Source organism: Neophocaena asiaeorientalis, unplaced genomic scaffold (assembly GCF_003031525.2).
Source record: "Neophocaena asiaeorientalis asiaeorientalis breed wild unplaced genomic scaffold, Neophocaena_asiaeorientalis_V1.1 scaffold7, whole genome shotgun sequence".
Lineage (NCBI taxonomy): Eukaryota > Metazoa > Chordata > Mammalia > Artiodactyla > Phocoenidae > Neophocaena > Neophocaena asiaeorientalis.
In genome coordinates this window covers 11299054-11327008 of record NW_020185337.1, presented here as the reverse complement: position 1 = coordinate 11327008, position 27955 = coordinate 11299054, and the positions used below count along the sequence as shown (strand labels likewise).

At 46.6% G+C, this 27955-nt stretch overlaps 1 protein-coding gene across 5 annotated transcripts in view; it reads right to left on the bottom strand.

Moving 5' to 3' along the window:
- Positions 1–1776: 1776 nt before the first annotated feature.
- TSPAN5 (tetraspanin 5) overlaps positions 1777–27955 on the bottom strand; it is a 171087-nt gene continuing 144908 nt past the window's right edge. For 2 of the 5 annotated variants that reach the window (XM_024736043.1, XM_024736044.1), the window contains 6 exons: positions 15448–15594; positions 11024–11194; positions 8625–8750; positions 6571–6618; positions 6358–6474; positions 1777–3942 (listed from right to left, as the gene is read on the bottom strand). In XM_024736043.1, the coding sequence (XP_024591811.1) occupies positions 3877–3942; positions 6358–6474; positions 6571–6618; positions 8625–8750; positions 11024–11194; positions 15448–15594 (675 nt within the window). In that variant the 3' untranslated portion in view covers positions 1777–3876. The remainder of the gene's footprint in view (positions 3943–6357; positions 6475–6570; positions 6619–8624; positions 8751–11023; positions 11195–15447; positions 15595–27955) is intronic. The other 3 variants (XM_024736042.1, XM_024736046.1, XM_024736045.1) reach the window with 3 other exon arrangements.

The following is a 27955-nucleotide window of genomic DNA, read 5'->3' as shown; positions in this document are numbered from 1 at the left end:
TTTTCCTTCTCATTCAAAGACTAGGCCTCCTACTGCTGAAAGGGCATCACTTAGAAACAGCCCCCCGGCCTCCCTGGAGAGAGCTGGCCACCAACCTCCTTGGCCAGCGTTTATGGAGAGCTTCCCAGTTCTTCCTTGGAGGTCTCAACAGGATTTCCCTAGAGGAGGAGGGCTTCGTGGAGTAAATGACAAAGAGCTGGGGAAGGCCTGCCAGGTCGCTGGGCCCAGGCTTCTCATTGTTCAGCCCACCGGCTTCCCAGGGCTCTGGTCCAAGGCCGCAGAACCAGGAAACGGCAGAATTAGTGCATCCACCCACCCGCTACACACACAAACACACACGCACACACACACACACACACACACACACACACACACACACACGGGGCACGCAGGAGGAAACAGTCTGCATAATAAGAAAAAGCCAAGAGACACTTCTCAGCACCCCCTTGAGAGAAGGATGACTGAGACCTGGGGCAGGAAGAAAGCTGCAAGAGAAGCAGAGGTTTATTCTTTGAGAGAAGGAGGGAGAACAAGGAAAGGCACTTCTTTTTCAAGTGCTTCATGACACGAAATTCTGCTTTTGAATTCCTGCATTCATTTCAAAAAAAAAAAAACTATCAGATATTTTTAAATCATAGAAACAAATGATGTTTGTGGGAGCTGGTCAAACAACAGAGACAGAGAAATTTAATAATCATCCCCTTCTAAATATGGAAGAAACTTCCTGTAAGTTCTGAGTTTTGTAGACAAAGCACCTTTTTACCTCTGAGCTGTAACATTTCTCCTTTGTTGGCCCAGAGTTTGCTCTGAACAAGGAGGGCCAATTACCTCACGTGCACAGATAAGCTCTATAGCACAGCTAAGAAAACTCAAGAAATAGGGATTAGTTATCTCCAGTTACCCCTGATAAATTTCCTTATAGTCAAAATAACATTTTTGTCTTAAATATCCAGGGAAGTGAGGCACACTGTTTCTCAAACAAGTATTGAGACATAGTGTCAGGGTCTGAGAATACTATGTGAACCATAAAATCTTGTTTTCTTTTGATCTTTGAAAATCGTCTTTAATAGTTTGAAAGAGGCTTCTGAGGTGATACTTCACAATGAAAGGACATTTACATTGGCATTTTAATCTTAAAAACTTAGATTTTTAAGACTCCTGCTCTGAGACTGCTAGAAATTATTTTCTCATAAAAGGCCTGTGAATATTATTAAGATTTACCTAGGTCCACGGGTCCTAAATCTCACTGTGCATTAAATTTTCACGGGAGCTTCTTAAAAATACAGGCTCTGGCTCTCCCACTCCAGAATTGATCGGGGCAAGGTCTGATCTGTATTCTACCTGGTGCCCAGGTGATTGTGACCAGCAGACAATGATTTCAGAGACAGAGGTTTTCCTCCATCCCCAGCTCTGCCCCCGTCTCTCATCAGTCCGTGTCCAGCAGCACAAGGGGCCTTCCCCTCCCCAGCCACAAAATGTCCCCTCTCCTTTTCCCCTCTGAGAGAACCTGATCAGAACGGTGCCTTTCCAAGTGTCCTTCCCAGACAAGGAGCAACGGTGTCACCTGGAAACGTGTCAGCAATGCACATTCCATTCTCAAGCTCCACCCAAGACCTACTAAATTAGAAATTCTGGGGATGGGCAGACCCAGTAACCTGTGTTTTAACAAGCTTTCCAGGTGATTCCAATGCACACTTAAGTTTGATCACCACTGGATTGGAGAATTTCACAACTGCAAGAGAGAATGAAGACAGACATAACTCCACGTAAGGTAGAACCAAGTTTATTAATGACAACCTTTAATTACAACCACTCTCAAGTGTAAAAAATAAAGGGTGATTAATTAAAATTTAGAACTCACTTGAACTTGCTGTTTGGCCTTTCACTGGATGTGCCAAAGGGTGGGAAGCTCGCCTGATTCTTAATCAACTGGTCAGGTGGAGTTCACTGGAGAATGAGGTAACAAACAAGACAAGAGTGCCAACTGGAGAGCTCAAGTCTTCCCCATGTTGGAATGACAATACGGAATGACAACAGTGGTGGGGGCAGAGATGAAACAAAATAATCTTACAGCCAGAATATGGAACGAACATCTCTAACTACACAGAGACACAGAAACACACACATGCAGAGTCATACACACCTTAACTCTGGAGCCTAGATTTTCAAAGAATTTTTGTCCTTTCTCTGAGCAGACGGACACATTCATCAGCCACAGCGATGCAACATGGGGCTGAAATGGAAAACCTTGCTAAGTTTCCACCAACTATGCTAGCTGGCTGCCCAGTTCTGTGTTGGTAAGTGTGTCATCACCGTAAAATACACCTGTGGTCTTCCCAGTGCTCCAGACTAACATCTCCTCCCCAGGGGGTGCGACATCCTGGTGGACCTGGATGATTAAAACATGGGGGCAAAACTCGTCCCTCCCACCTGGAATGGGGGCAGGTGGCAGCATCTGGAAGTGTCTCCCACCTCGTGTCACAGAACACTCGCCCCATCGATGCTCTCCCCTCCAAAGAGTTTGTGCTTTGTTACCATCCCGATGGTGAGTCTGTACTAAGAAAAGAAGGAGCTCTGGCCATGCACTCTGGGTTTTTTTTGTTTTTGTTTTCGTTTGTTTTTAATAAAAACGAACTAAAACCAGAAGAAAGAAACCATCGGAAGCTTTGATTGTGTCCACATTTCAGAATTGGGTTTAATTCCCTTCAAAGAGAAAGACGGGGAGGCTGCAGAAGAGGCCACGATGATCAACCGACACGGTTCAGAGAGTGCTGAGTCCACAGAAGCATCTGCGATGGCCCAGGTGGATCCTTCGCAGACAGGGAGGACACATCTCTAAAGGCTGTGAACCCAAGAAAGCAATGCTGACCGAATAACGTTTTTAAAGGTTTGTAGAAAAGACGGCAGGTAAAGGAGTTGGTGGATTGATTCACAGGTCATGCAGGGAGATTATATAAAAAATTAATATTCGAGCTGAGTAAAAAAAAATCTTTAAAATTTAAGAAACTGTATCATAGCTTTCACTTTTGGAAGAAGAAAAAAACAAAAACAAAAAAACACCCACAACAAAACGAAACCCATAGTATTCCAGAGTTTCCAAAGAATCCAGCGACTAATTTGGTAGGCTGCAGTATTTACTACCTCTTCATTAACCTCATTTTCTCCTTGGATTTCATTGATAAATAAAGCTCAGGCCTACTTAGAAAAGAGATCAGTCCTGCTAAAATTCAGCATCGTGAAGTGTTCCAAAGCCCCTGCTCAGCACACAAGGAATATACAACTTCTCTTACGAGGAGAAACTTCAGGAGAGACCAGACGTGCCCACCCAAGTTCCTTGTTGAATGCGGTCACAAAATCTGAACCCAAAGGCAAGCTGTTTTCTTCTTGGGACCATGGCTGTAGCAGTTCCTTGAAATGTACAGTGAAGGGATGCCGAGAAACCACAGCCCTCCCAGGTAAGGGGTTGAGTTTTAGAAAAGACGCACTTCCTCAGGCCATGACACAGGAGGCAGCCCTCCAACTACCGAAGCAGAGAACAAGCCTTTTCCACAAATTCAGTACATCTGGGTCCCCCACCCTCCCTTTTTTTTCTCATTTGGTAAGTGTCCAACCATCCAGAAATTCATGGCTACAACAGAGATTCACGGCGCAACGACTTTCATACTGGTTAATTTTTTTTTTTTTTTTAATTCTGTCAGTGAGCAGCATTTCCCAGTTCTACCCCCCCCAAACTAAGTTCTGATGGCAGCTCCATCAGGTGGGATCGCAGGATGCCTCTGTGATTAGGGTCCGTGCAGCATGGGTATCAGTTGGGCGCACTGGAGGGTCAGGAAGGCGGGGTCTGTCCAGTGTCTGGAGGCAGCTGTTGCAGGCGCTCTACCAGCTAGCCCTGACAGCTTCAATATCACTCACCAGGTTCTGGGCCAGGCAGATCCCAAAAATCTGGGCAAGGAAGGAAAAGACAGTCAAATAGTAGAACTTTTAACTTGAGGTTAGGCTTTTCTTTGGCTACTGAATTCCACTTTTTAAAAATCTTTGATTTTTTAAAATTGAGATAGAATTCACATCCCACAAAGTTCATCCTTTTAAAGTGTATAATTTATAGTGATTTCTGGTATATTCGTGAGGATGTGCAACTATCACCGCTATCTAAATCCAGAACATTTTCGTTACCCCCAAAAGAAACTCTGTACCCATGAGCAGTCATCCAGACCCCACCCCCATCCCGACAGGCCTGGCAACCACTAAGCCACATTCTATCGCTATGGATTGGCCTATTCTGGACATTTACTATAAACAGAATCATATAACATATGGCCTTTTGTGTTGGTCTGCTTTCACGTAGCAAAATGTTTTCAAGGTTCGTCCATGTTGCAACGGTAGTTCAATCTCTCCGATGGCTGAATAACATTCCATTATACGGATACACCACATTTTGTTTATCCATTCATCAGATGATGGACATTTAGATGGTTTTCACTTTTTGGCTATTGCCAATAATGCCACTCTGAACATCTGTGTACTCTTTGGGTGAACATGTTTTCAGTACTTTTGGGCACACACCTAGGAGTAGAATTGCTGGGTCGTATGGTAACTCTGTTTAATTTTCTCATGAACTGACAAATTGTTTCCCAAAGAGACTGCATCATTTTCATTCCCTTCAGCAATGTATGAGGGTTCCAATTTCTCCACATCCTAACCAGCTCTTGTTTTTGGTTTGTCTTTTTTATTATAGCCATCTTGATATGTTTGAAGTGGTATGTCATCGTGCTTTTGATTTGAATTTCCCTCACAGTTAACGAGGTCATCACAAATAGCTAATGTGTATTTTCTTTGGAGAAATGTCTATTCAAATCCTTTGCCCACCTTTAAATTGGGTTGTCTTCTTTTATTGTTGAGTTGCTTTCCATATGTTCTATATACAGGATCCGTAACAGATGTACTGATGTGCAAATATTTTCTCCCATTTTGTGGGTTGTCTTTTCACTTTCTTGATAGTATCATTTTCAACACAGAAGTTTGTAATTTTGAAGAAGCCCAATTTGTCCACTCTTCCTTTGGTTGCTTGTGCTTTTGGTATCGTATCTAAGAAAACACTGCCTAATTCAAGGTCACAAAGATTTACACCTATACTTTCTTCTAAAACTTTTATAGCTTCACCTTTTACATTTAGGTCTTTGATCTGTCTTGAGTTAATTTTTATTTTTTGGCCAAACCATGAGGCTAGCAGGATCTTAGCGCCCCCCCACCCCCAACCAGGGATCAAACCCAGGCCCCCTGCAGTGGAAGCACAGAGTCCTAATCACTGGACCGCCAGGGAATTTTGAGTTAATTTTTATATGTGATGTGAGTTAGGGGTCCAAATACAGTCTTTTGCATATAGATATCCAGTTGGTCCAGCACCATCTGTTGAAAAGACTATTGTTTATCCATTGAATGGTCTTGGTTTCCTGGTCAAAATATCAGCTGACCATAGATACAGAGGCTTTTTTGAACTTTCAGTTCCATTCCACTAATCTGTAGGTCCAACCTTATGCCAGTACACTCTATCTTGATCACGGTAGCTTTGTAGTAAGTTTTGAATTGGGAAGTGTGGATTCTCCAACTTTGTGCTTTTTAAAGTTTGTTTTGCTATTCTGGGTCCCTTGAATTTCCATATGAATTGTAGGATCAGCTTGTCCATTTCTGCAAAAAAGGCAGTTGTAATTTTGGTAGGGGTTGCACTGAATCTGTACATCCATTTCGGGAGTGCTGTCACCTTTACAATATTAAGTCTTCCAATCCGTGAATGCGAATGGCTTTCCACTCATTTAGGTCTTCTTTAATTTCTTTCAACCATGGCACCTCATTTGTGACCCTCTAAGTTAAAGGTATCACATCACCATAAGATGCAAAGCCTAGCTCTTGGGACTTCCCAGGAGGAAAAGTAGGTGCTCTCTTCCCTCACAGCACTTTGGCAAGGTGGCCCAGGGAGAGAAAGGAGCAGAGCGTATCTGTGAAACTCCAAAAAGCCTTAGCCTTGCCACTGGGCAAGGCTCTACATCTGACCATTCCTGTCTGACCGGTTGTCACAATGCCGCATTACTGAGCCCATGGCAATGTTGGAATGCCAGCAGGCAAATACTGACCCAGTCAATTTCTCTTTCTTGAAAAGGAAAAAAAAAGGTTTCCTGAAGTCTTTCAGGACAGTAGCATCTAAAATCAGAGCTTCAATAAAATACAAACCAAATACAGTTGAGGTCTGTTCCCCAGCCCTCCAATGTGTCTTAAAAACTGTGAAATGATGGTGAATAAGCAAAGCTCCTGTCCTGGTGAGCGCTCTCCCAGGGCATCATTTCCCTGCGACATCCATCTTACCTGTAGCAATGCAATGCCTATGAAAATACCAGCCACAATGGTTAAGTTGTCCTGCAACCACTTCTCAAACTGGGGCACACAGCCTTTCGTGTAGATTACAATCTGCTGATCGACTTCCTTCAGAAGGGAAGAGGAGAGCACAGCATCACTAAGCAAGTTCAAAAGCTCCTCCAACACCCTTCGTGCTAAGCGACAAGATGAGTTTCCACTTACTGGTTTTTGCCTGGCATCATAGCCACACTGAGTGTTGATGACATCTTCCTGGTGGAGAAAAGAAACAGAAGAGTGAAATTCACTCTTGTCAGAGAGAAAGCCCACCTAGGGGTCAGCAGAAGACCCCTGTTAAGTGCTGGTCAGAAAATGCTTATTTGGGCACACAGATGTCCCAGGCACCATGTTAAACACCTTTACACATAATTCCATGGAATTATTATAACCATCCTCAGAAGTAGGTATCAAATATCCCTTCCTTTCCAAGTGAGGAAAACTGAGACTCAGGAAATATCAGAAAGACTAGTAATTCCATTATGTGGAAGGCTCTAGATTCAAAGTTGATAATCTCAAGAAGCTTACGGGTTTAGGAAACTGGAGACATAACAACCACAGTTAAAGGTTTCTTATAATTACTTTCATAATGACTATCTTCACTTATGATCTTTTGGGGGGAATTCTACTTTTGAATCTATATACTTGTATGTGATTTAAATGATTTTTCAATGAGAATGAATTATTTTGATAATTAAAAATGATACCCTGACCACACAGCACACGGACAGATGCCCTGAAATCTTACAGGCCTGATCTGAAACGTGGGTTGCGCTGCTCTAGGTTTGTTTATGTTTCCCCTCTGGAGGGTATGGGGTGGATTTTATTAGCTTAGCATTTATGGAATGGGATATCTCTACCCAGAGGATCTGTCGTTGAAAGGGGGACACAACACCTGAGAATCTTCAGAATTCTTCTGATGGAACGGTAACTCAGGGCAGGGGCTGGAGACGGAGACAGCAGGGCTTGCATCCACTACCTGGGTGGGTGCCCTGGGCTCTGTGCTGGGCGCTCTCTTGCCTCCCAGCCTCCTCAGAGGAAAGGAGAAGTGAGCTAGTGGGAAAGGCTGGCGTTGCCGCTGAGGGCTCAGAGCAGTCCTCACCGACTCTGTCCCCTTCAGACCACCTCTGGTGGGCAGCCTACGAGAAGCTGTGCTTTGCTACCTCAGACCACTGTCCCCTCTTCTCTCTCTCTCTCTCTTTTTTTAAATCGAAGTGTAGTAGATTTGCAATATTGTATTAGCTTCAGGGGTACAGCATAATGATTCAGTATCCTTACAGACGAACCACGCCCCCTTTTAAAGAGCCCCGCACCCCCCCTACCTTGCAGGGGAAAATCGGCCATGAACTCATCAGCGCCCACTCGGCTCTGCTCCTTGTGGGGAAGGGCGGGTCTGGGAGAGGACACCTGGGGACTGACCAGCCAGAGAGAGGCTGAAGAGGGCGGAAGGGCCGGGGGCACCTTCTCTCTCACATTCATTGTTCTAACCCTCAATTCTGGCTTTTAACTTACAGCAGGGGTGCTGCATTTTAAGCTGTTCTACATACCAGGCACATGATTTGACTCAAAATACAATCAAACCTGTGGTAAAGAGGGTGGCTTGTGAACAGGTTTTATGTTTTTGTTTCTGATTTTTTTAAAAAAAAGAATGACTGTAGTCATTCTGGCCCAGAGTCTGGGCAGCTGCAGTCTTCCTGCAAGTGGTCTCGTCCTATCTTGTCTCAAACTCTTCTGCTATTCCTAGGATTCCTTCGGAGCTAAGTCGGCCAGAAAAGGGTTACCAACCCCGAGCAATGCCGAGAGCTTCCACACAAGCCCATCCTTCTCGCAAAGAAGGAATCACAGGCAACACAGGCAGCTGCCTGAGTCTAAGCTCGGTTCCATCACTTGCCAGCAATGTGAGCTTGGGAAAGTCACTTAAACTCCACGGGCCTTGATTTCACCTGAAAAGGGAAGATAATGGTGGCATCTACCAGCAGGGATGTTCCAAACTTAAGCCAACACACAAAAAGGCTTAGAACAGGAACCAGCACGTACCGCTAAATTAGCGTCAGGGATGGTTACTCCTGCTGGGAAGATCTGAGCACTAAGCCCCTACAGGAGCTACAGTTAGGAATAAGAGGCTAAGAAGAGGTTTCCAGAAAAAGCCCACTCTGCTCGTCCCACACACGCTCTCGGTGTGATGCGCGGAGCAGGCCAGCGGGTTGCCGGCAGCCACTTACTGCGGGGTCTTTAGTACAGCAGGAGAAGGGCACACCGCATCGCTCTCGACTTGCATTGGAATCTGTGCAATTGAAGTAAATATTTAGGTTCCAATCATCAGCTCCAAAAGCCCCACAGCACTGCCACTAGAGCAAACAGGAGAGAATTAGAACATCTCGACTTGGAGGCGACCAGGTGCCTACACTTGCACCCGCCAGGACGACCCGCACCCAGCTTCTGCCAGCTCTAACCTTCTCTGTATCTCAGAATTTATTTTTAAACCAACTGAACCTAAAGGGCCCCTGTAAAAGCTTCCAAGGTAAGGCCGAAGGTTTGTAAGGATGTGTTGGCGTGAGACTTAGAAAACAATTGATGAGACCCGTGGTGTTAGGTGGAAGACGGGCAGAGCCTGAGTTGTACAGCAGGGCCCAGTTAGAGATAAGCAAGACAGAAAACAGCGGTAGTGTCTGAAGGAGGCAGCTGGGGTTGTGGGTAGGAGATCTAGAGGCTTACTTTTTTTTTTTTTAATTTCCATCTCTACACCTGAACGGTTTTTTTAAAAAATCCATTTTATTGAGGTGTAATTGACATACAATAAACTGCACATATTTAAAGTATACAATTTTATAAGTTTTGACACACTTGTACATCGTAAAACCATCACCACAAGCAAGATAGTGAACATGCTCGTTACCTTCCCCCAAGTTTTAGAGGCTTACTTTTCATCCTATATCTGTTCCTACTCTGAATTTTTCTAAAAAAAGAGCGTGTATTTACATTTTCAACCTGAAAAAAATTCAATCATCTAATTAAAATATAATCAAACAAGCCGTTAAATTCAGTGGGTCTTAAACGAGGCCTGATTGAAGGGCCGCTCCATCATAAGCCCCTTTGACACTCCCCATGCTGGACTAGCCCTGCTTCTCCAAGTTAAATAAACATTAAGCCTTGACCATTTTAAGGGTTTCAAGACCAATAGCTACTTCAAAGTATTAAAGGCCACGAGAGAAAAGTGAAATCACATGAAATAACAGAATCTCCATGTAAAGCAGACAGCATCTCAAGAGAACGTGTATCTGCATAGTCTTCCAGCTCATCGAGTCCTCCGAGGGCTTGGGTTGTGCATCTCCAGTTTGCCTACAATGCTCCATCAGATTTGTCACGCAAACTAGTCAGCAATAATACTTGGCAAGGTGTGAGCTTGCATCCATTATGACCCAACAAAACAGTGAAGCCTGCTGAGGAGATGAAACAGGGCTTAATTTCACACCTGAGGGACAGCAGGCTCCAGGACAGTCGTTGCTGTCACCGAACAAAGGCAACACAATTCAGCTCACTTCCGAGCACCTAAGGAGGGCAGGGGGCCTCCCTCACGGCGAGCGCCGATGCAGCCCTCTCCTCCCTTTATCAAAGGGACCCCAGCTCACTCTGGAAAACTGTCCAACCAAGAGACAGCCACTGGTCCGCTGAGTTTCTGTGTGCCCTCCAGTTGTGCCGTATACGTGAACGTCACGGACACGGCTCTCCAGGTCTGCTCACCTTATCCAGTTTCTCAGTGCGTGCAAATAAAGGCCTGTCAGTTTGTAGGACGATAACACCTGAAGCCTGATATAAAACCATGTACGTCTTATGAGAGTGGCATGATATCCCCATGAGTTAAGTAGTTGCTACTATTATTCCCATTTTACTCTTGGGGAAATAGCTCAAGGTCCTATTAGCCCAAGGTCACTTAGCTAATCAGATTCTGGCACTAGCTGTGTCTTCCGAACCCTTGTTTATACCATTCTGCGTTGTGAGTGGAACAGGGCATCCGCTACTTCGTTCGCGTCGCAGGGGCTGTCACGTCGTAATGTTGAGAAACCTGAGTGGGATGGCTCTACTCCACAGGTTCTTCACTTGTGAGAAGCCACCAAGGCTTGACTTTCAGTTTTAGCTGCGGGTGCTATAATAATATTTGGATAGGCACAATTCTAGGAACTTCGTGGATGAACATTCTATTGACTAAGTATATTATTATGAGCTATGAAGTGTGGAGAATGATCAAAAAGGGGGCCACGGATAGGAAAGAACCCACATCTAACACCAAAGAACAGGGTTAAACCTATAGCAAAACAATAGTCTTCAAATGTCCACAGGAATGGGCACCTTTGACTCTAACCTTTTTGCCTAAGAGTTTTCTTCCTTGTTCTTAGTAGAAGTTGAGGTAAGTGAAAATAAGACATTTCCCATTAGGGTACATATCGTGTACGCCCTAGAACAAGTCAGAAAATAATAAATACACAAGCAAACAGACAAACACCCATGCAGAAAAGTCAGAGGTAGGTTCCAGCTGGCAGGTGCAGAAGCCAGGAGGGGTTTTCATTGGGGTCATCCTTCCGAGAAGGCTTTCAACTTGAAAATAAACCACATTTAAACTTACATATTCCTGGGTGAAGTCTATGAGGTTTTGCAAATCAATGTCATCCCTGTACGCTCTGATGTTGTTGTTTATAAAGAAATACAGCTGGTCTTTGATCCAGTCTTTGAAAACAAATGCCAGAACCCCGGCAGTGAGCTCCAGGAAGAAAATGATTCCCAGGAATACAGAAAACTAAAACAAAAGGCACATACACAGACAACAGTTATAAGGGCTATTTTGATCCTATACAGTCAAATGCTTCCTTCTAAAAAGCTGTATAATACCATTGGGTTGTTACCCATGGCCAAAGCAGATAACCTTCAGTTTCTTAAGATTCATTAATAGAAATATGACACTCCAAGAAGGGATTTTTAAAAACCACTTCATAATCACATCTTAGGGGCTCTGGTGTTCCATGTGGTAATTAACCCACAAAGCCCATAAGCAGACATGGAAAATAGGAATTCCTCATTAGACCCACATTACGGCCTAATGAATTTCTCCTGATGAATGCATTCGTCAGACGCTTGAACAACGACCTGCTCCTACCTCTAGTAAGCTTTTGTAACGCTGAAAAGCCCAGTATTTTAAGATCGCCTGTCATTTGTTACTGTGGCCTTGATTCTGTGAGCAATACAGTCCTTTTCCGGATTCAGATGCTGTTGTGTTAACTCCCCTTTGCACCTGCCACACGGGGCAAAACAGCAGATGGGTTCATTTTAGGTGGAGGTCAAAGAGGAACTGGGTGGGCAGGAGGGGGCAGCTAGGACATGAAAATAATTTCCCATGATGCCAACAAAACGAAACCACTGGGCTGAAGGCTTTCTTGGGACAGCAAGCTGTGCCGGTTTTCCTTTGTGAAGCACCAGGCTCAGAACACTTTAAATAGCATCAACGCGCAGCCAGAGGAAGACTTCGGGTTGACGCAGACAACAAGAACTTAAAAGGAAGGCTGGAGACCATGGGTTACAGGGTAAATTGCCCACAAATCTGCAGAAATTTCCCTTTCATCTAGAAGACCCAGAAGTGTCTCATCTTAGTCATATCAACGTCCCACTCACGCCCATGGTTCTTTCCACTTCCTCCCACCCCCATGTTCTCACCCTTTTCAAACTATTTTGCTCAAGCCATTTACGAGAAATGAGGCTGTGAAGGACCAGAGGGTAAACGGCAGGCAAACTTCTGTGGACAAGGGCAGAGAGGGTGGCACTGGGGCCACCTGCTGAGCCGAGCTCCTGAGGGCTCCTGCCACACAGGGAGAGGCTGGGGAGGTAGAGGGGCTACGGTCTGCTGTGCCTACATTCAGCGAGCAGACAGCATGCAGCCAACCAAGAGGAAAATATATTGGCGACGGGTGCAAAGGAAGCTACAGCTACTTATGAAAATAAAAGACAAAAATGGTTTATTCACTCAGCAAACACCTACTGAATGGCCCACGAGAGATCAGGCTCGGGCCTAGGTGGGCTTTGCAGAGGCAAGGATAAGTAGGACCACAGCTCTGCCTCCAAAGAGCCCACAGTCTTATGTGAGGGTAGGAAAGGACCGTGGGGTCAGGTCTTTCCACATTAGATGTCAGTATATCTGGCAGTGTTTATCCAGGGTGCCAAGTGCCATTCTGGGAGGATGGCCATGAGGGGAGGGGTGGAAGGAAGAAAGAAGTGCCTGCCAAAGTCTAGGACCCCAAGGTCTAGGTCCCAATTCCAGACGCTCCAGCTCAGCCCCTCAGGTTCCATAGAGCTCCTGGTCATCTGTCCTTGATGAGTTCACTTTAGAAATAGAATCTAAACAGTTCTTAACAATCATCAGTAGTACCCATAATTTCAAAGTGAGCTTTCCTCAATCTAGAAAAAAGGAAAGAAAAAAAATCCTGTCACTTTCACACAATACCTACCCCACCGCATAAAACGACTCCCTCCTTTATCGGGTACTACTCTACACATGTAAATACGACAGTTATCACACTATAGAAATGAGAGAATCATGGCTAGTTCACAGGTGCGCACATGCAAAATAGCAAAACCAGGTCAGGCAAAGGTTTTAATTAGATTTTTGTTCTCACCTCTATCAAGGTGAGGCCCAGTCACCCTGGTAAGCTTTCTCATAATGTTACATAATATATGTATCAGAAATTGAGTCCAAATTAAATTCTTATCAAATATTTGGCAGAAATCAGCGTCCTTCAGGTCCTATGAGCTAATTTCCCCCATTTCTGAAGGTGCAGAGACTGACTCCCAGGCTTCATCCAAGGGCCTCAGTCAGTCAGGAAGCTCCATTTTCTCAGCTCCCGGATTTTCCCCCAGCAGTTCTCTTAGCCTTATGACATCAGATGTTTGAAGCTGTTTGGAGCCATGTTGACATTACTTCCTACTTCCTTCATAGCTCCTGCTTCAAAGCATATTCTAGGCCAGTTTTGACTGTTTGTACTAAATGGAGAGAGAGGGCATTTAAAATATTCTCCAAGACTTAAAAAAGCCAAGAAACAACACAGTTCTCTTCCCTTCCAACGTGGAACTTCATAAATTAAGATGCCAATCTAGAGAAATGTATGTATTTCTGCCTGTTCAGTTAACTCTGGTATCTTCAACTACAAAAATTGTCAACTATATTAAACAGGCAACCCTTATAAACTAAACTATATGCAATCAAGTCACATTAAAGGGGAGCAAGGAGACTAACGCTGATACAATAGTGGCCAGTGGTAAGTATGATCTGTGGCCCAATGAGGCTACAGAAACGCTGAGCGAGGTGAGCTCAAGCATTTAGAAGTATCTCACACCAAGACGACTGGCAGGTTGGTAGGTCACAATCAGGGACAAAGCTCTCCTGAGGGCTCCAGAGATCAAGACTAGGTGAGGCATGAAGTAATTGTGTGTGTGTGTGTGTGTGTGTGCGTGTAAGACAAATGGAGTCTTGGAAAACTATTCCCAACACAGACCTATGTATAAAGAACAGAGAACCAACTGCTCATTAAATTGTACACAGCACCAAGCATCCCTTGGTTTTCCCTGTTAGCATGAGTCATATGAACTTTCAGAACAGCCTCCAGAACCTTGTCTGAGGCAGAGCCGCCCAAATGCAAAATGAGCTATAGCCCAGGGGGCCAGTGAGGGGACAGCGTCTGCTCTTAGGGCGATTCAAGAAAAGATGCCAGAGGAGATGCGGCAGAAGTGCGGGGGAAGGGAATCACATGGGGCAGGGCCGTTGGGACTAGTTCTGGTCAATGCTCTTGTTTTAAATGAAAACGCCCATAGATGATGATGTGTCAGCGGAGGTAGAGAATGACCCTAGGAACAGGGGATATAACGCTAAGGCCGTTCTTCCAAAGTCCCACCATCTTGCCTCCCCACAGGATGGTGGGGTTTTGAAAAATCATTTTTCTGTTCTTGGAGAGGGGCGTGGATGCTGTCGTACATGGGGCTGTGAGACAGACGCTCACCAGAATGCCAAGCTCGAGACAGACAGGCACACTTAGCTGAAGGCGGCCACTGGCTACACCTCCCAAACTGATTTCAAACACACACAAGTAAACACAGGCCATTCTGATCTCCTGAGGAAGGAATCTCCAAAGGATAAGGCTTTTACTTTTCATTCTCGACTTTTTTTTTTTTTTTTTTTTTTTTTTGGCAGTACGCGGGCCTCTCACTGTTGTGGCCTCTCCCATTGTGGAGCACAGGCTCCAGATGCGCAGGCTCAGCGGCCATGGCTCACGGGCCCAGCCGGTCTGCGGCATGTGGGATCCTCCCGGACCGGGGCACGAATCCGCGCCCCCTGCATCGGCAGGCGGACTCCCAACCACTGGGCCACCAGGGAAGCCCATTCTCGACTTTTAATACTCATCTACCCCCTGGTTAAACTCCTCCTCCAAAAATATTCATGCTAACAATGATCACACCAAATACCCCGCAAGGGATCTAAAAATTATGCTGGTCACACAAAGGAGGCCTTTGCGCTGGCAGAGGACACAGGAGATATGCATTTACTGTTTCTCTTTATTCGCCAGAACCTACTGCTTAACAGATTTAATCTGGACATGTCACAGACACTGTTAGGTCTGGTTTCTCTAAACCAACTACCTAAACAGCTTTCTATTGACTATGTGCTTAAAAGAGAGGGCAAAAAAATCATTCAAAAGAAGAAAACTAGGTACCTAGGTAGACCTACCTTAGTCCTAAAGCGATTTTAGGGATTGGAATGCAAAGTCATGATATCCATGTACAAAGCCTCCATGGATGGCATGGGGAGGGGCTGGTGCTGATATTATTAAGGAGGCAGGAGCAGAGGAGGATGGAGGGTGGGTATCTAGAAAGCCCTCCTAAAAGAAAAGCATTACCCAGGCTACATGCTCGCCAGTGCTTGCGGTACGGCTCACTCTTGCTGGTAAGGGTGTCCTTTTGATGTGAGATGAGAGTTTGGCTCTCAACCTGAGAGCAGAGTGCGGTACTTACAAACTTGAGAAGGAAAGTGTTTTCCCGTAGAGCTCCAATGCACCCAGCAAATCCCAGAATGAACATCACTCCTCCTACCACGAGGAAGAGCCAAACTGGGTCAAAGCCGCCAAGATCGGTGATGGAAGAGATGTTGGACAGAACTCCCTGGAAGCAGAAAAGAACACACAACAGGGTGCCAGGAGGCGGGGTCAGTTTTCTATCATGAAAAGATGACTGCCACTGTCTTTCCCCACCCCACCCCAAGAAAACCTTGAAAGGCATCTGACTGTCACATCACATCAAGAAACACCGCCAGACTGAAAGAAAGAAAGATAGATAGGAAGATAGGTAGATAGGTAGATAGATAAAACAAGAGAAAAGAAAAACTACTTTCCAAGGTCTAGGTGGGTTCATATTTTTGGTAAAACTACATAAAGCAAAGACATGACCCCTAGAAACCGTCCCCAGACCCTGTATGGAGAAGATGTGGATGTTACTTTGCTTTCTATGTCTCCAAATATAAGTGGTCTGAGTGAAAAACAGACGTGTAAGAAAGACACCTCTCAACACCCAAGAGGTGTCATTCTTACATCCCCAGGGCATGCAGATGCCAGACAAGGGCCACCTTCAAATCACTGGTGCTTCTCAGGAAATAGGGTAGAGCTGGAATCTTAAAGCTAACAGGGCAGCCAGTCCCAGCCACAAGCTCCTAAAAGTTTTCCAGGGAAAACTCACCTCAGGTCCACCCTTGAGCTCCCTGGGAGACCCTATCAGGCTCAGATCCCCAAAGCCCACCTGGGTGGTTTGTGCCCGGCTGTCCCACACTGAGTTATTAGCGTATTTCCTTACCCTCATTTAAATGACTTAAAAATCAAAGGTTACTCCCTGGCTTGCAATCCGTTTGTTCTCCTGCCAAAAGGACCCAGAGTAATTTCATTTCTCCACAAACAATGCCACTCCTTTACAGAAATTTTTTCTCCCTTAAGTGTGATACCACATCAAATACCACCCAGAACCTAAGTTAGAAATTTTATGAGATGTTTTCCTCTACGATGGAAGGTATATATTTACTATTCATTCTTACAGAGGCCAGCTACTGCTATTTTGAAATTGTGGAGGTATGTGAGTCTTAAATACCCGATATCATCAGTATTTTATTTTCTTATCTTATTAAATTTCTTTTGAGCTCTCAAAATACCCCCAGAGTACCATGGTATAGTTTGCTGTAAAGTCTTAATATTAAACAATTTGTTTTCAAAGCATTCCCAACAACCTGGAAAAACAGGAATACTCATCTCATTTTATCCTCGAGGAAAACGGAACCCAGAGAAGTTTGGTGATTTGCCGAAGGTCACACAGCTATTGATTTTTTAAAGAATCAGAACAGAATGTCTACTTCAATAATCTTTCTCTACCAAGTGGAAGCTGTGTACTTGCTTCCCAGCACTTTTCAGTCAGCACTAATCAACACCTGAGTTTAGGGTTTCTATGTTTTGACCCATTTTAAGGTTGTAGGAACACTGAACAAGAGAATTTTGTTTATAAGGTTTCTGTTTCTTGCAGGGGTGGGCGCAGGGTGGGCAGGAATCACTTTAAGGACAATAATAGGATACTAATAATAGAACACGTATGAGGCACAAAGAACTCCTAAAATGCACAACTTTAACCTTATGAAAAAGGCCAGAGTTTAAATAAAGTCAGAGATGAAGGGCTGAGAGATTATTAAACACTTAGGAATGTAGGGTGTATTCACTAATGTCTGGGGTGACATCATACGAGGCAACCACACCCTTCGTGAAACTGCCTAGATCAATGGTTTGATCCAACCTTGTGTTTCTTAGATTTCCAAGCTCTGAACTATGAATACTCCAGGGGAGAAAAAGGAAAACCCAGAAATACTGTAACCAATTCTCCACCTACGCAAATGATGCTGAGAAAAAAAAAAAAAATTGCCATAAGTCAAACAAAATCTAAGCGACAGTGGTGAGGGTCCAGAATTGGAAGGAAATCAACTTCTCCCCTCAGAATGCCTTTAAACAGAAGTGGTAATATTTAAGGTCTTAATGTTTCGGACCTGCTCAGCCAGGGGAGGAGAGGACTTTGAGGGTGTGTGATAACATTCTTAAACTTTAAAAAGTCAACATAATTGGGCTTCCCTGGTGGCGCAGTGGTTGAGAGTCCGCCTGCCGAGGCAGGGGACACGGGTTCGTGCCCCGGTCCGGGAAGATCCCACATGCTGCGGAGCGGCTGGGCCCGTGAGCCATGGCCGCTGAGCCTGCGCGCCCGGAGCCTGTGCTCCACAGAGGGAGAGGCCACAACAGTGAGAGGCCCGCGTACCGCAAAAAAAAAAAAAAAAAGCCAACATAATTATGGAAGAAGAAGTAGACTCAATTTACTTGGCACCAAAAAGAGGCAGCAGAGCTGGAAGGGACAGGAGGAGATGTCAGTTCCAGCATAAAGAGGCCTTTCTAATACCAGCGGGTCTCCAGCAGTGGGGCAGAGAAGGCGGCCTGAGAAACATGGGCTTCCCCCGGCGGGAGCTGAAGCTGTGAACCTCCCTCAGCCGCGCTCCAGGAGGGATTCTCAAAGAGGAGGGGAATTTGGCACCTACTGCCCTTGAGGCTCCTTCCAGTTTTAAGACCATTCTATGATTTCATCCATTTTTAATGGGCTTTTTATTTGTGATCCACACCAAAGTCTGAGCAAAAATCAGATTGTTCCCAAACACTCTTCCATGATCCATGGCTGTACACAAAGAGCTCCATGGATAACAGGACAGTTATCTGAGGAATTTAGCAAAACAAGCAAACCAACACACACCTGTGCCTGAAATACCGAGACCCTCCCTCGCCAAAAGGCAAAAAAAAAGTATGGTCCCAACTGTCAGTAGACTCCTGGAGCACTGTCCTCTCTGGGTTTAATTTAGAGGATGAGAACTTGGCTTCTCAAACTCATTTTCATACTTGGACCCTCCGCAGCCTGCAGGGGCAGTTTTAATTGAGGGGCCTTCAACTGTTTCCACGGAAACAACAATCATTTGGGGGCTGAGCTGGACTGAAGATTCTACTCATTTAATCCCACATTCTGGCAAAAGACAGGGCTGGAGACAGATACTGAGAGCTTGTAGGAAATAATATTCTGCAGAGGACAGAAAAGACAACCAAAAACTTAATTTTTAATGGATTCCAGGTAGTTATCAGCCGCAAACTAACCTGAATCTTAAAACACAAAGCACGGCAGTCACGGCCCAGTTTTCTCTTCCTGAGGATTAGGATAGCTAACCTGGATGGGGCTGGAAAAAAGACTTACTCTTTCACCTGTGCAGTGCCTCCAAATACTCACTGAAGAGCAGTCTTACTGTTTCTAACTACACAGAGAAACCAAAGAGGAGCTGAACACAATCCTGGCAACGATGACTGGGGACTACAAAACCGACAGGCAGTTGACAGCTCAGCCTTCTGTTGTCTCAAAGATGGGGTCTTTCACTGGACTCCTTAACTGTGTTAAAGTCAAGTTGACAGATGAGTAAGAAGCGCTAGGACATGCCAGCTGAAGAATAATTATAATTAAAGCTTGTAGTTGACAAGAAGCCAGAAGAAAAAAAAATCCAATATTACAGTTAAGTCTGCCAAGTGATTTAAAACAGGCATTCAGATTCGTGGTAAATCCTGAGGAACGTGCAAGCACACCAGCGGCAGACACCTTATCTTCCGGGCACCTGTGGGCACCACCCTCTCCTTCAGAGAACAGCGCCTCCCTCTTCTTGTAAGGATTCCTTCTTCCCAAACCCACTCCACCACCACCTCAGAGCTGCCAGCTCTCACGTGACCCCACCGCCCCGGTAGGAGTCGGAAAGCCTGAAATTCCCTGCCCCCGACACCAGGATCTGGAACAGGCATCTGTCTCTAGCGGCTGAGGCTGTAAATGGCCCAACACTGGAGCCACGTGCAGCGTGTTTTTCACCTCGTGGAGAAAGTCAGTCTGTAGCGAGAAACAAAGAACGAGGGTAGGGGAAGAAAATCCTGACAGTATTATAAGCCCTGGCCTGACCGTGAGTTCTGTGAGTCACTCAGGATCCTCAGACCCCTTGATCGCATAGAGTGGTTGTATCTGGATCTGAATTTGCACCTGAGGAGTCCCATACAACACAACAGCTTTGAATAAACTGTGCTTTAGTGTTGCATGTATGTGCGTGCGAGCACACACACGACCGAAACTAAAGCTCACAATCTACCCTGGAAAAAAGTATTGGGTCGGGGGTGGGAAGCAGACGGGGCGGGGTGTGGAGTATAGAGGGAAGTGTTGGATTTAATGATGCCTTTACTCAGACGGCTGGTATTTCCAGTCAACACAGCAACTGAACCAGTGTAAATAATCTCCTTCACGTTGACTCACTATTGATAGTGAGTCAATCAGTTCTGGAACTTTTAGGTTTTGCCTACGTCACCAACGATACGTACATGATTTCAGCTCCAGTTCTCCACGTTGACTTGAATGGTCAGTCCTTGGGTTTAAAGAACCACTTTTTAGAACTCAAACTTATTGAAAAACTAAACCAATACAAAACGTTATCTGGCTACTCTCCTTTGTACCCAGAGCTGCTGCTGATGTGAGAAGAGCACACACAGAGCCCGAATTTGCACCCCAGTAATAAGTCCTCCTCCTGCCTGGATCCTGCAGCAACACCCCGGGAGTTAAAGACGTCAAGGGTACTGGCCTTGTGCGTAAGGTCAGAAAATAGCATGCTATGAAGCTGAATCTAACCGGAATAAGGATAAACGGATGAAGAGCAGGACAGCTGTCCACGTGTACTTATTCCTTTAGCCATCTGTTAGGGCTGACGTGAAGGTGGAGTTCACAGGAGCAGCAAAGACAGAAAAGGAACGAGGGAGAACAAGAGAGAGAGCCAGAGACCAAGGTTGCAGGTCACGAGAAGCACATATTCGAACACTACGGAGTCAAGAATAAAAGGAGGATTTCTCATACACATATCCTTTGTTAAGACATGAAGATTACATTAAGAAAAACTAGTATAAATGAACCTCGATAAGAATTCTTCATATTCATACTGTAAATATACACCTGTACCTATATTCTTGCGACCCTCACTCATCTCCTCCGAGTCTACAGCTGTTGCTGCAGCAGAGGCAAAAACAAATCGACCGTAACCAAGTGCTGCCGTAAAGACAAAATGAAGAGCAGTCGATTTAAAAAGTTAAAACAAATATTTTCAGCAAATTAGCCATTCCACAAATTGGCTGTTAGACAACTAGCTTTTGGCATATCAATCTGGAGCCTGTAAGAGATGACTGCCAAGGAAAATAGGAGATTCCCATTAACCCCTACGTACTAGACAGTATCTCTCACACTTAGCAAGGAGACCAAGATGAGTCTAAGAAGAAATAAGACACATTAATGGAACACGGCTGAGGCGATACCATTATAACAGAAGTTTAGAAAGCAACAAACAAAAAATGTACTGACGTGTATCTGTCACCATACAAGGGAGACTCTGAAATTCCAGCTACTTAGACAAGTCTGCTCTAGGGTGTGGCAGAGAGCAGTCCAGGGTCGGCCTCCTCCCGGCACAAGCCACCCTGTACTCAAGCCACCTGGCTCACCTGCAATTTCCCCTGGAATCCAGAAAAAGGGCAGCCTGGACAAGGGCTAGATGTAGGGCAGACAGACAGACGGGACATCGCAATACAGACTACCTCGTCTTGAATCTCAGTTCCACTACCTATTACCTGTGTGATCTCGGTTAAGCTACCAAACCTGCCTAAGCCTCAATCTCCACATCTATGAAATGGTACCCTACATCATAAGGTCATCGTGAGGATGCAGGAAATAATCCAAGTCAAGTCCGAACACTGTGCTACGTCATTGGCACATAACGAGAATTCAATCAAAGTGTATCAGCATCGCCATTATCATCACTACCATACTGGACCAAGAGGAAGACATCAGATGCTCAGGAAGCACACCGGAGGGGCTTCTAACCCAACGGCTTTGGAGAGGAATCCATTCTGCTTTGGCACTTGCCCTGCCTGACCCCCTTCTAAGAAACTCCGTGGCCACACTGGATGATCGTGTCTAAAGGAGGTGGCAGGAACCGACGTGCCGATCACTCTTCTTTCTTGAGAAACTGGAAGTCACCTAAAAGGCATTCAGAGTAAAGGCAGAAGGAAGAGGCCATGAGTAAGCAAAAGCCAGGGGCAGGCAGAGGCCACGAGGGGGTGGAAGCTGAGAGTACACAGAAGCTGTGCAGCGGAGAAAGGAGCAGTGAGAAGTCAGCCAGTAGCGGAGAGCATGCCCAGCAGCCGGCAGCCACGTGGCCGGGATGCTGCACACTGACCCAGGCCAGGGATACCACCGCTGCCAAGAAGCTGACTGCGCACGCTGGTCGCTGAAGATTCATGGCTCCTGAATGACTTCCCAGTTACTAAACCATGTCCCATTCCCTTCGAGATCTCGTCCTCCAATGGTCTGATGAACATGGTAAGTCTCAGTAAGGATATGACTCCACCCTCCACCCTCCATCTCCCCATCAGCACCTCGTTCATTCAACAGTCTCTGGAATTTAAGCAGCCCCTCCCCAGGGTTCGGCGATAAAAGACTATATTCTGAGCGTCACTATTTCTTCTCGGAAGAGGTTTTTACACACCTGCAGAAATGAAAACACAAGCAAAACTCCAGAAGGGTTTCAAACCAATAAACCTCAGGAGTGTCTGTGGTTTTCCCCACCAGCACAGAGCAGCCTCTGTGTGCCACCTGGCAAGCTTCAGTCTCTTCTCTCTCAACTCAGCAAAGAAATGCAAAAATAGCATTAATAAGCCCCTAAAGTCTGGGACTCTTCTGCTTTGGCATATACAGGCGCATTCCTTCCAACTGCTGGATAAGAAACAGAGAGACAGGCAAATGGAATGTGCGCCCAAAGCCAGGCCAGATGGACCCCTCGGAGATTTATGCCCCTGGGCCCTGATTCACCCACCCTCCCTAAACTACTACTGGGTGAAGCTGGCAACACTTTTCCTAGAGTAAGAGGGGGAGAAGCATTTCCCTACCTGAGAAAGAATGACAAGATAGGACATTTTTAAGAAAATGAGCTACTCAGAGAGGATGGCCCTGGAGAGCTGGCGATGGGGTTTTGAAACAGTGTCCACAGGAAGTCCAAGCTGGGACACAGGGGCACAGGGAAACGTGCCCCCTTAACAATTCATTGGAGCTCCTCAAGGAATGTTACAGGGCAAAGCCACACTGCAAACTCCAAAACACCCATGTATCTAAGGAATTCCTGCAGGATCCAGAGAGAGGACGCAGAGGAATGGGAGCTTGCTGGGACCTGAGTTCAGGGAGATGTGAGGGTGTAGGGGCAGCATAACTCGTGGCCTGGCGAAGAGATGTAAGGTTAAAGGAAGACCGGACGCTTTCAAGATGTGTGGTTTTCCATTTTTTTCTTGTCAGAAAAGGTCATCGGTGAGATTCAAGTAATCCCTTCTTGCAGATAAAAAACGGCCACGGCCTGCTTTTGTGGTGAGAAAGAAAAGGAGGGGTAGTCGTATCTCAGGGCTCCATAAACGCCTGCAATCAAGCAGCCACTGGGGAGGACAGCTGCACCAAGTCCCCTTGCTGGTACCACTCTCAGGCCGGGAAACTACCATCACCACCCTGGTGGGAGTGACTGCCTCTCTGAACAAGGAAACAGCCACTTGCAAAAGTGTCGCTTTTCAGAAATCCAGCATGTTCCTAGCCACTCTCCAGATATTTCATTTGCACGTTCAGAAGATGAGAGACATACCCAGGAATATTCCTGAGTAAAAAGTTTAAACTGAAATATGTAATAGAGGCTCTGATCACGGTGGCCCTGCAACTAAAGAGAAAAAAAAAAAAAATCAAAGTCTAGCCTAGTGGCTGGTGATCACTGTATTCTAGGGCTTCAGAGATACACAACTCATTCAGACCCTGAGCAAACAGGAATCACCTGAGAGGTGCCGGGTACTGTGCTACTCATGCGTATTCGGAGAAAACGTATGGTGACACCGTCAGGAGTTAGTCTAGAGGGAAGACAAGTTAGCAGGAGTGCGCTGGGCAGAGGTATTAGCAGTGTGTGTTATGGGGGTGTAGACAGGAGGGGCAGAAGGTCACGTCAGCAAGTACAGAGACAAAGCAGCAGGACCAGGCCCACCGAGAGGTCTACCTGTGAGTATGACAAGTGGTGAGAGGAGACAGAGGTTGGTGGAGCGGGGCAGGGTTTGAATCTGAAGGCCTTTTGAGCAGAGGAGGGTCATTTGTGCATTTAGAAAGCTTACTCCTTGGGCAGCGGGTAGGTGCTAAGGAAACTTACACCTGCTACAGCTGCTAGCAGCTAAGGAGCCGCTACGTTCCATGGTGACGCAGGCGAGAGATGCTGAGCGCTGGGACGAAAGCCACGTAAGAGCTCCCCTACTGAGCACGGACTCTGCCAGGCACGGGGCTACCTGCGTTATTTCCCCCTCACAGTAAACCTTCCAGGTACGGCTACTATCCACGGCAGGACACAGGCCCAGAGACGGAGTAACTTGCCAGGTGACCCAGGTGAGAAAGTGGCAGAGCAGGGGCTTTGAGCCCTGCCACCCGACCCCAGAGCAGTGTTTTAACCACGATGCTCTACTGTCTGAAGAGAGACAGCAGCAGTGGGCAAGCCGGTTCTTGTTTCCAATGTAACATCATATGCTTGTTTCTAAAACGTTGAGAAAAATATGAAACGTGATGTTAGAATGATAGTCATACCTCAGACTTTACTGATAACAATCTGAAAACCAAAGTGAGTAGGAAACGACCTCCCCCCACACACACACACACACACACACACACACACACACACACACACACGTGCGCGCGCGCACACACTTCCTTCTCTTGCACATCTCAGTGAAACCAAGTGGGTGAGGGAATTGAGATTTCTCCGGAGAAAGCAGTTACTGTGCTGTGTGACTCTCCTTCCTCGGTAGGGGAGCAGGTTTCTTTTGATTCAAAACCTAGTAAGGAAGTTTCAGGGGGACCCCTGAGGAAGCTCTGAGACACCACAATGAGGGCCTGAGTCTGCCCGGGAAGGAGGCTGTGGCTTGAGGTCTGACCCCTGCCCCGGAAATCTGGGGTTGAGGAGGGCTGCAGGGCAGACAAGGGCTGTCCCGGCGGGACTGGCCTCACCCCCCGACGAGCGTGCCCAGGAGAAAAGATGAGGGCAGCACAGGGAAGGCAGCTTGGGGTGAGAAGAGACCCGAGAAGCAGATTTGAGAGGAGCTGGTGGACGGCACGTCTGGGCAGGGGTGCAAGGCGGCCACGGGGAACAGAGATGTCCACCAAGCTGAAGGGAATCACCAGGCAGAGGGACTCGCAGGGAAGCTTCCAAAAGACCAAGGCAGCATCCCCTTTACCAGCTGTCAGGCCCAGAGGGCGAAGTCCCACCCCTACTTATGGCGTGACAGGAAGTGGGTAGAGGAACCTCAGGGGGACCGGGGGAGGGGTGACAGGAGGAAGCAGGGGGCGGGTGAAGGCCTCAGCCCTTCCTCTCTTCAGGGGCGCAAGTCTCACGGTGCTGGGCAAGGGAGGACACTTTAATGCAATGTTAGGTTTGGGGTTTTGATTTATTATCCAGCCCTAATAACTGGGCCTGGACTTGGGCCTAAAATGAGCGCAGGACTCTGGTATCTGAGGGTAAACAGCAAAGACACTCAACTTTTGACCCACCTGAATTTTCATTCCTGAGAAATCCTTCTGCAAAGTTTACTGGGACATACGAAAAGTGAAAAATTAAGGGTTTTTCCAACATATTTCATGTGTCTGCTGACCATACTGGGTACAGAACCTACAGATCATAGGCTGACTTTCCAGGTACTGAACGATTCCCTGCATCAGCAGGCGGACTCTCAACCACTGCGCCACCAGGGAAGACCCTGCTTTTCAGATTTTTAGCTGCAACAGAGAACCTGAGGGGATTACATGGACAATTGAGAAAGAGATGCAAACTTCCTACATTTCAGGTAATAAACTGACATCTTCGAAAGTATTTTCAGCATCTCAGAGATGTCTCCTTGAAGTAGTATCTCAGGTGAGGCGCCTTTTTCTGTTTAAGTGACCTGGTAGCCACTTCCACCTACCACCTTCCCTCTGGCTACCTTGACCGCTACTGCTAAGAACTGCCTGAATCACGGAATCTCCTTGTCTAACTTCTCCTTCCTGGGAAAACAGGGAAGGTATTTCCAAGGCGAGTCTACTGTACAATTGTGACAGCCAGCAACTGGAGGGTTCTGAAGTGACACTGACAATTACAGGCAGTGGTCAGGGCGCAAAGCCTCCAGGACAGCCAGGGAGAAAAGCGATAGAAGCTAGAGCCCTTCTCATTGCCATTCTGCCTCCTGGGGCAGGACTGTGCACCAACTCTCTCCTTCCAGCTGCTGCCGACAGAGCCAGGCCAGGCGAGGAGGTTGGAGGAGCAGAGAGGGGACTCAGGGAGGGAGAGCCCGTGGGGGGCACTCTTGCATATTCTCATTCACTTAGTCACAAGCAACAGGGTATCCGCAGTACAGGAGGCACGGTGCTAGACCCGAGCGTAAAGCGGTGAAGGAGACGGGCTCCTGGCCTCAAGGAGTCTTCAGGTCAGACAAGCCAGGCCCGGCACCCCCTCTGCCCAGGGGGCTGGTGCTGGGGAAGCGGTGGCAGGACGCCCAAGAGGAACCAGGAGCTCACACTGAGGACCAGGGAAGCGCACTTCTCCCACTCGGAAAAGCCGAGTCTCCCCCTAGCGCTCAACAGCTCTGCTGGCAGCAGCCTCACTGGCGGCTGTCAGTGATCTGTCGCTCAGCCTCTGGCCCCGACCTAAGACTTAAGTAAAAAGCGTAAACATGGGAATTCCCTGGTGGTCCGGTGGTTAGGGCTCCAAGCTCTCCCTGCCAAGGGTCCGGGTTCCATCCCTGGTCAGGGAACTAAGATCCCACAAGCCACGCGAAAGTGGGTGGGGGAAGGCATAAACATTGGGCAAAACGGAAGAGGAAAGGTACCCCTAATTTTTCCACAAATCAAAATCATCATATATAGGGTCCCACTTTTATGCCAGAAATAAATAAAATTTTTCCCTGATATCCAGAATTAATGGATGTAAGAAATGTGCTATTTCTAACACTGAACCCCTATCATATCAGACATCAGAAACCACATGTGATTTTACTTCCTTTTAGGCTGTAAGAACTGATAACATGCTTACTAGAGATCTGAGGTGACTACTGACTTCTATACCGCGTGATAGAGCCAGGGTTTAAAAGAATGCTTTCATCTTCCCTTTTTGCTCATTCATTCACATAACGTCTATTATGTGCCAGTTAATGTTCTAAGTACTCGAGTGTAGCAGTAAACAAAAGTCCTTCTTTGGGGGGGGGGGAAATCCTTGTTAGCACAAAAGTGATAAGTCCTATGAAAACACAGAGGGGGAAAAACACAGGGAAGAGGGGAAAAGGGCTGGGATTGGGGTGAGAGTGGCTGCTTCAAACAGGCCGGGGAGGCCTACAGACAAAGGTGACATTTGAGCAGAGACCAGGAAGTAAAGGAAAACACTCATGTGGACGTCTGGGGGAGAGCATACCAGGTAGGGGAAGAGCAGTGCAAAGGGCCTGGGGTGGTGGGTCCATTTGAGATGTCAGAGGAACAGCAAGATGATGAACGGGGGCTAGAGTGCATCAGGGGAGGGCACAAGGTTTGTGGGAAACAAGGTCTCAGAAGTGAGGGGGCACCACACCTAGCTTTGAGCGAGACAGTAAGTGCATTGGAGGGTTTGGAGTAGAGAAATGACAGCATCTGTCTTATATTTAAAAGAATCACTCTGGCCTGGGGTGGGAGTACAAGAGGGGCACAAGAGCAGAGGGGCACACAGAGCAGAGGGGCACAAGAGCAGAGGCGGGGAAACAACAGAGGCTTCTGCACTAACACAGGCAAAAAGTGGCAGCTTAGACCAAGGTATAGCAGTTCAGGTGGTGCAAAGACATCAGATTCTCAATGTAGTTTCAAGGCAGAGCGGATGGTGTTTGCTGAGAGACTGAACACAGTATGAGAAGAAGAGATGGAAGGGTGTCACGAACACCCAAGTGGGTGAAAGGACAGAGCTGCCATTTCCTACAATTGGGAAGAGCAGGTTTGCGGGGAGAAATCAGAAGCATTGTTTTGGATTATTACGCTTCAGAAGCCCGGTGGGCATCTAAGCAGAGATGCTGGGTAGGCTTGCGGATATGACGAGTCTGGGATTCAGATGAGGCCAGGACCAAATATCTAAATTTGGAAGTCATCAGTGACAGATGGTACCCAATGCTCCAAGCCTGGATGAGAGCTCCCAGAGCACGAGTGAAGAGAGAGAGGGGTTTCTCCAAAATTCGGAGGTCCGAGAGGCGAGCTGGACCTTGCAAAGGAGTGTGAGAAGGCAGTGCTTACGAGGTAGGAGACCCAGAAGTGCGTGATCTCTTGGAAGCCAAGTGAGGCAAGTGTTCCTGGAAGGGAGGAA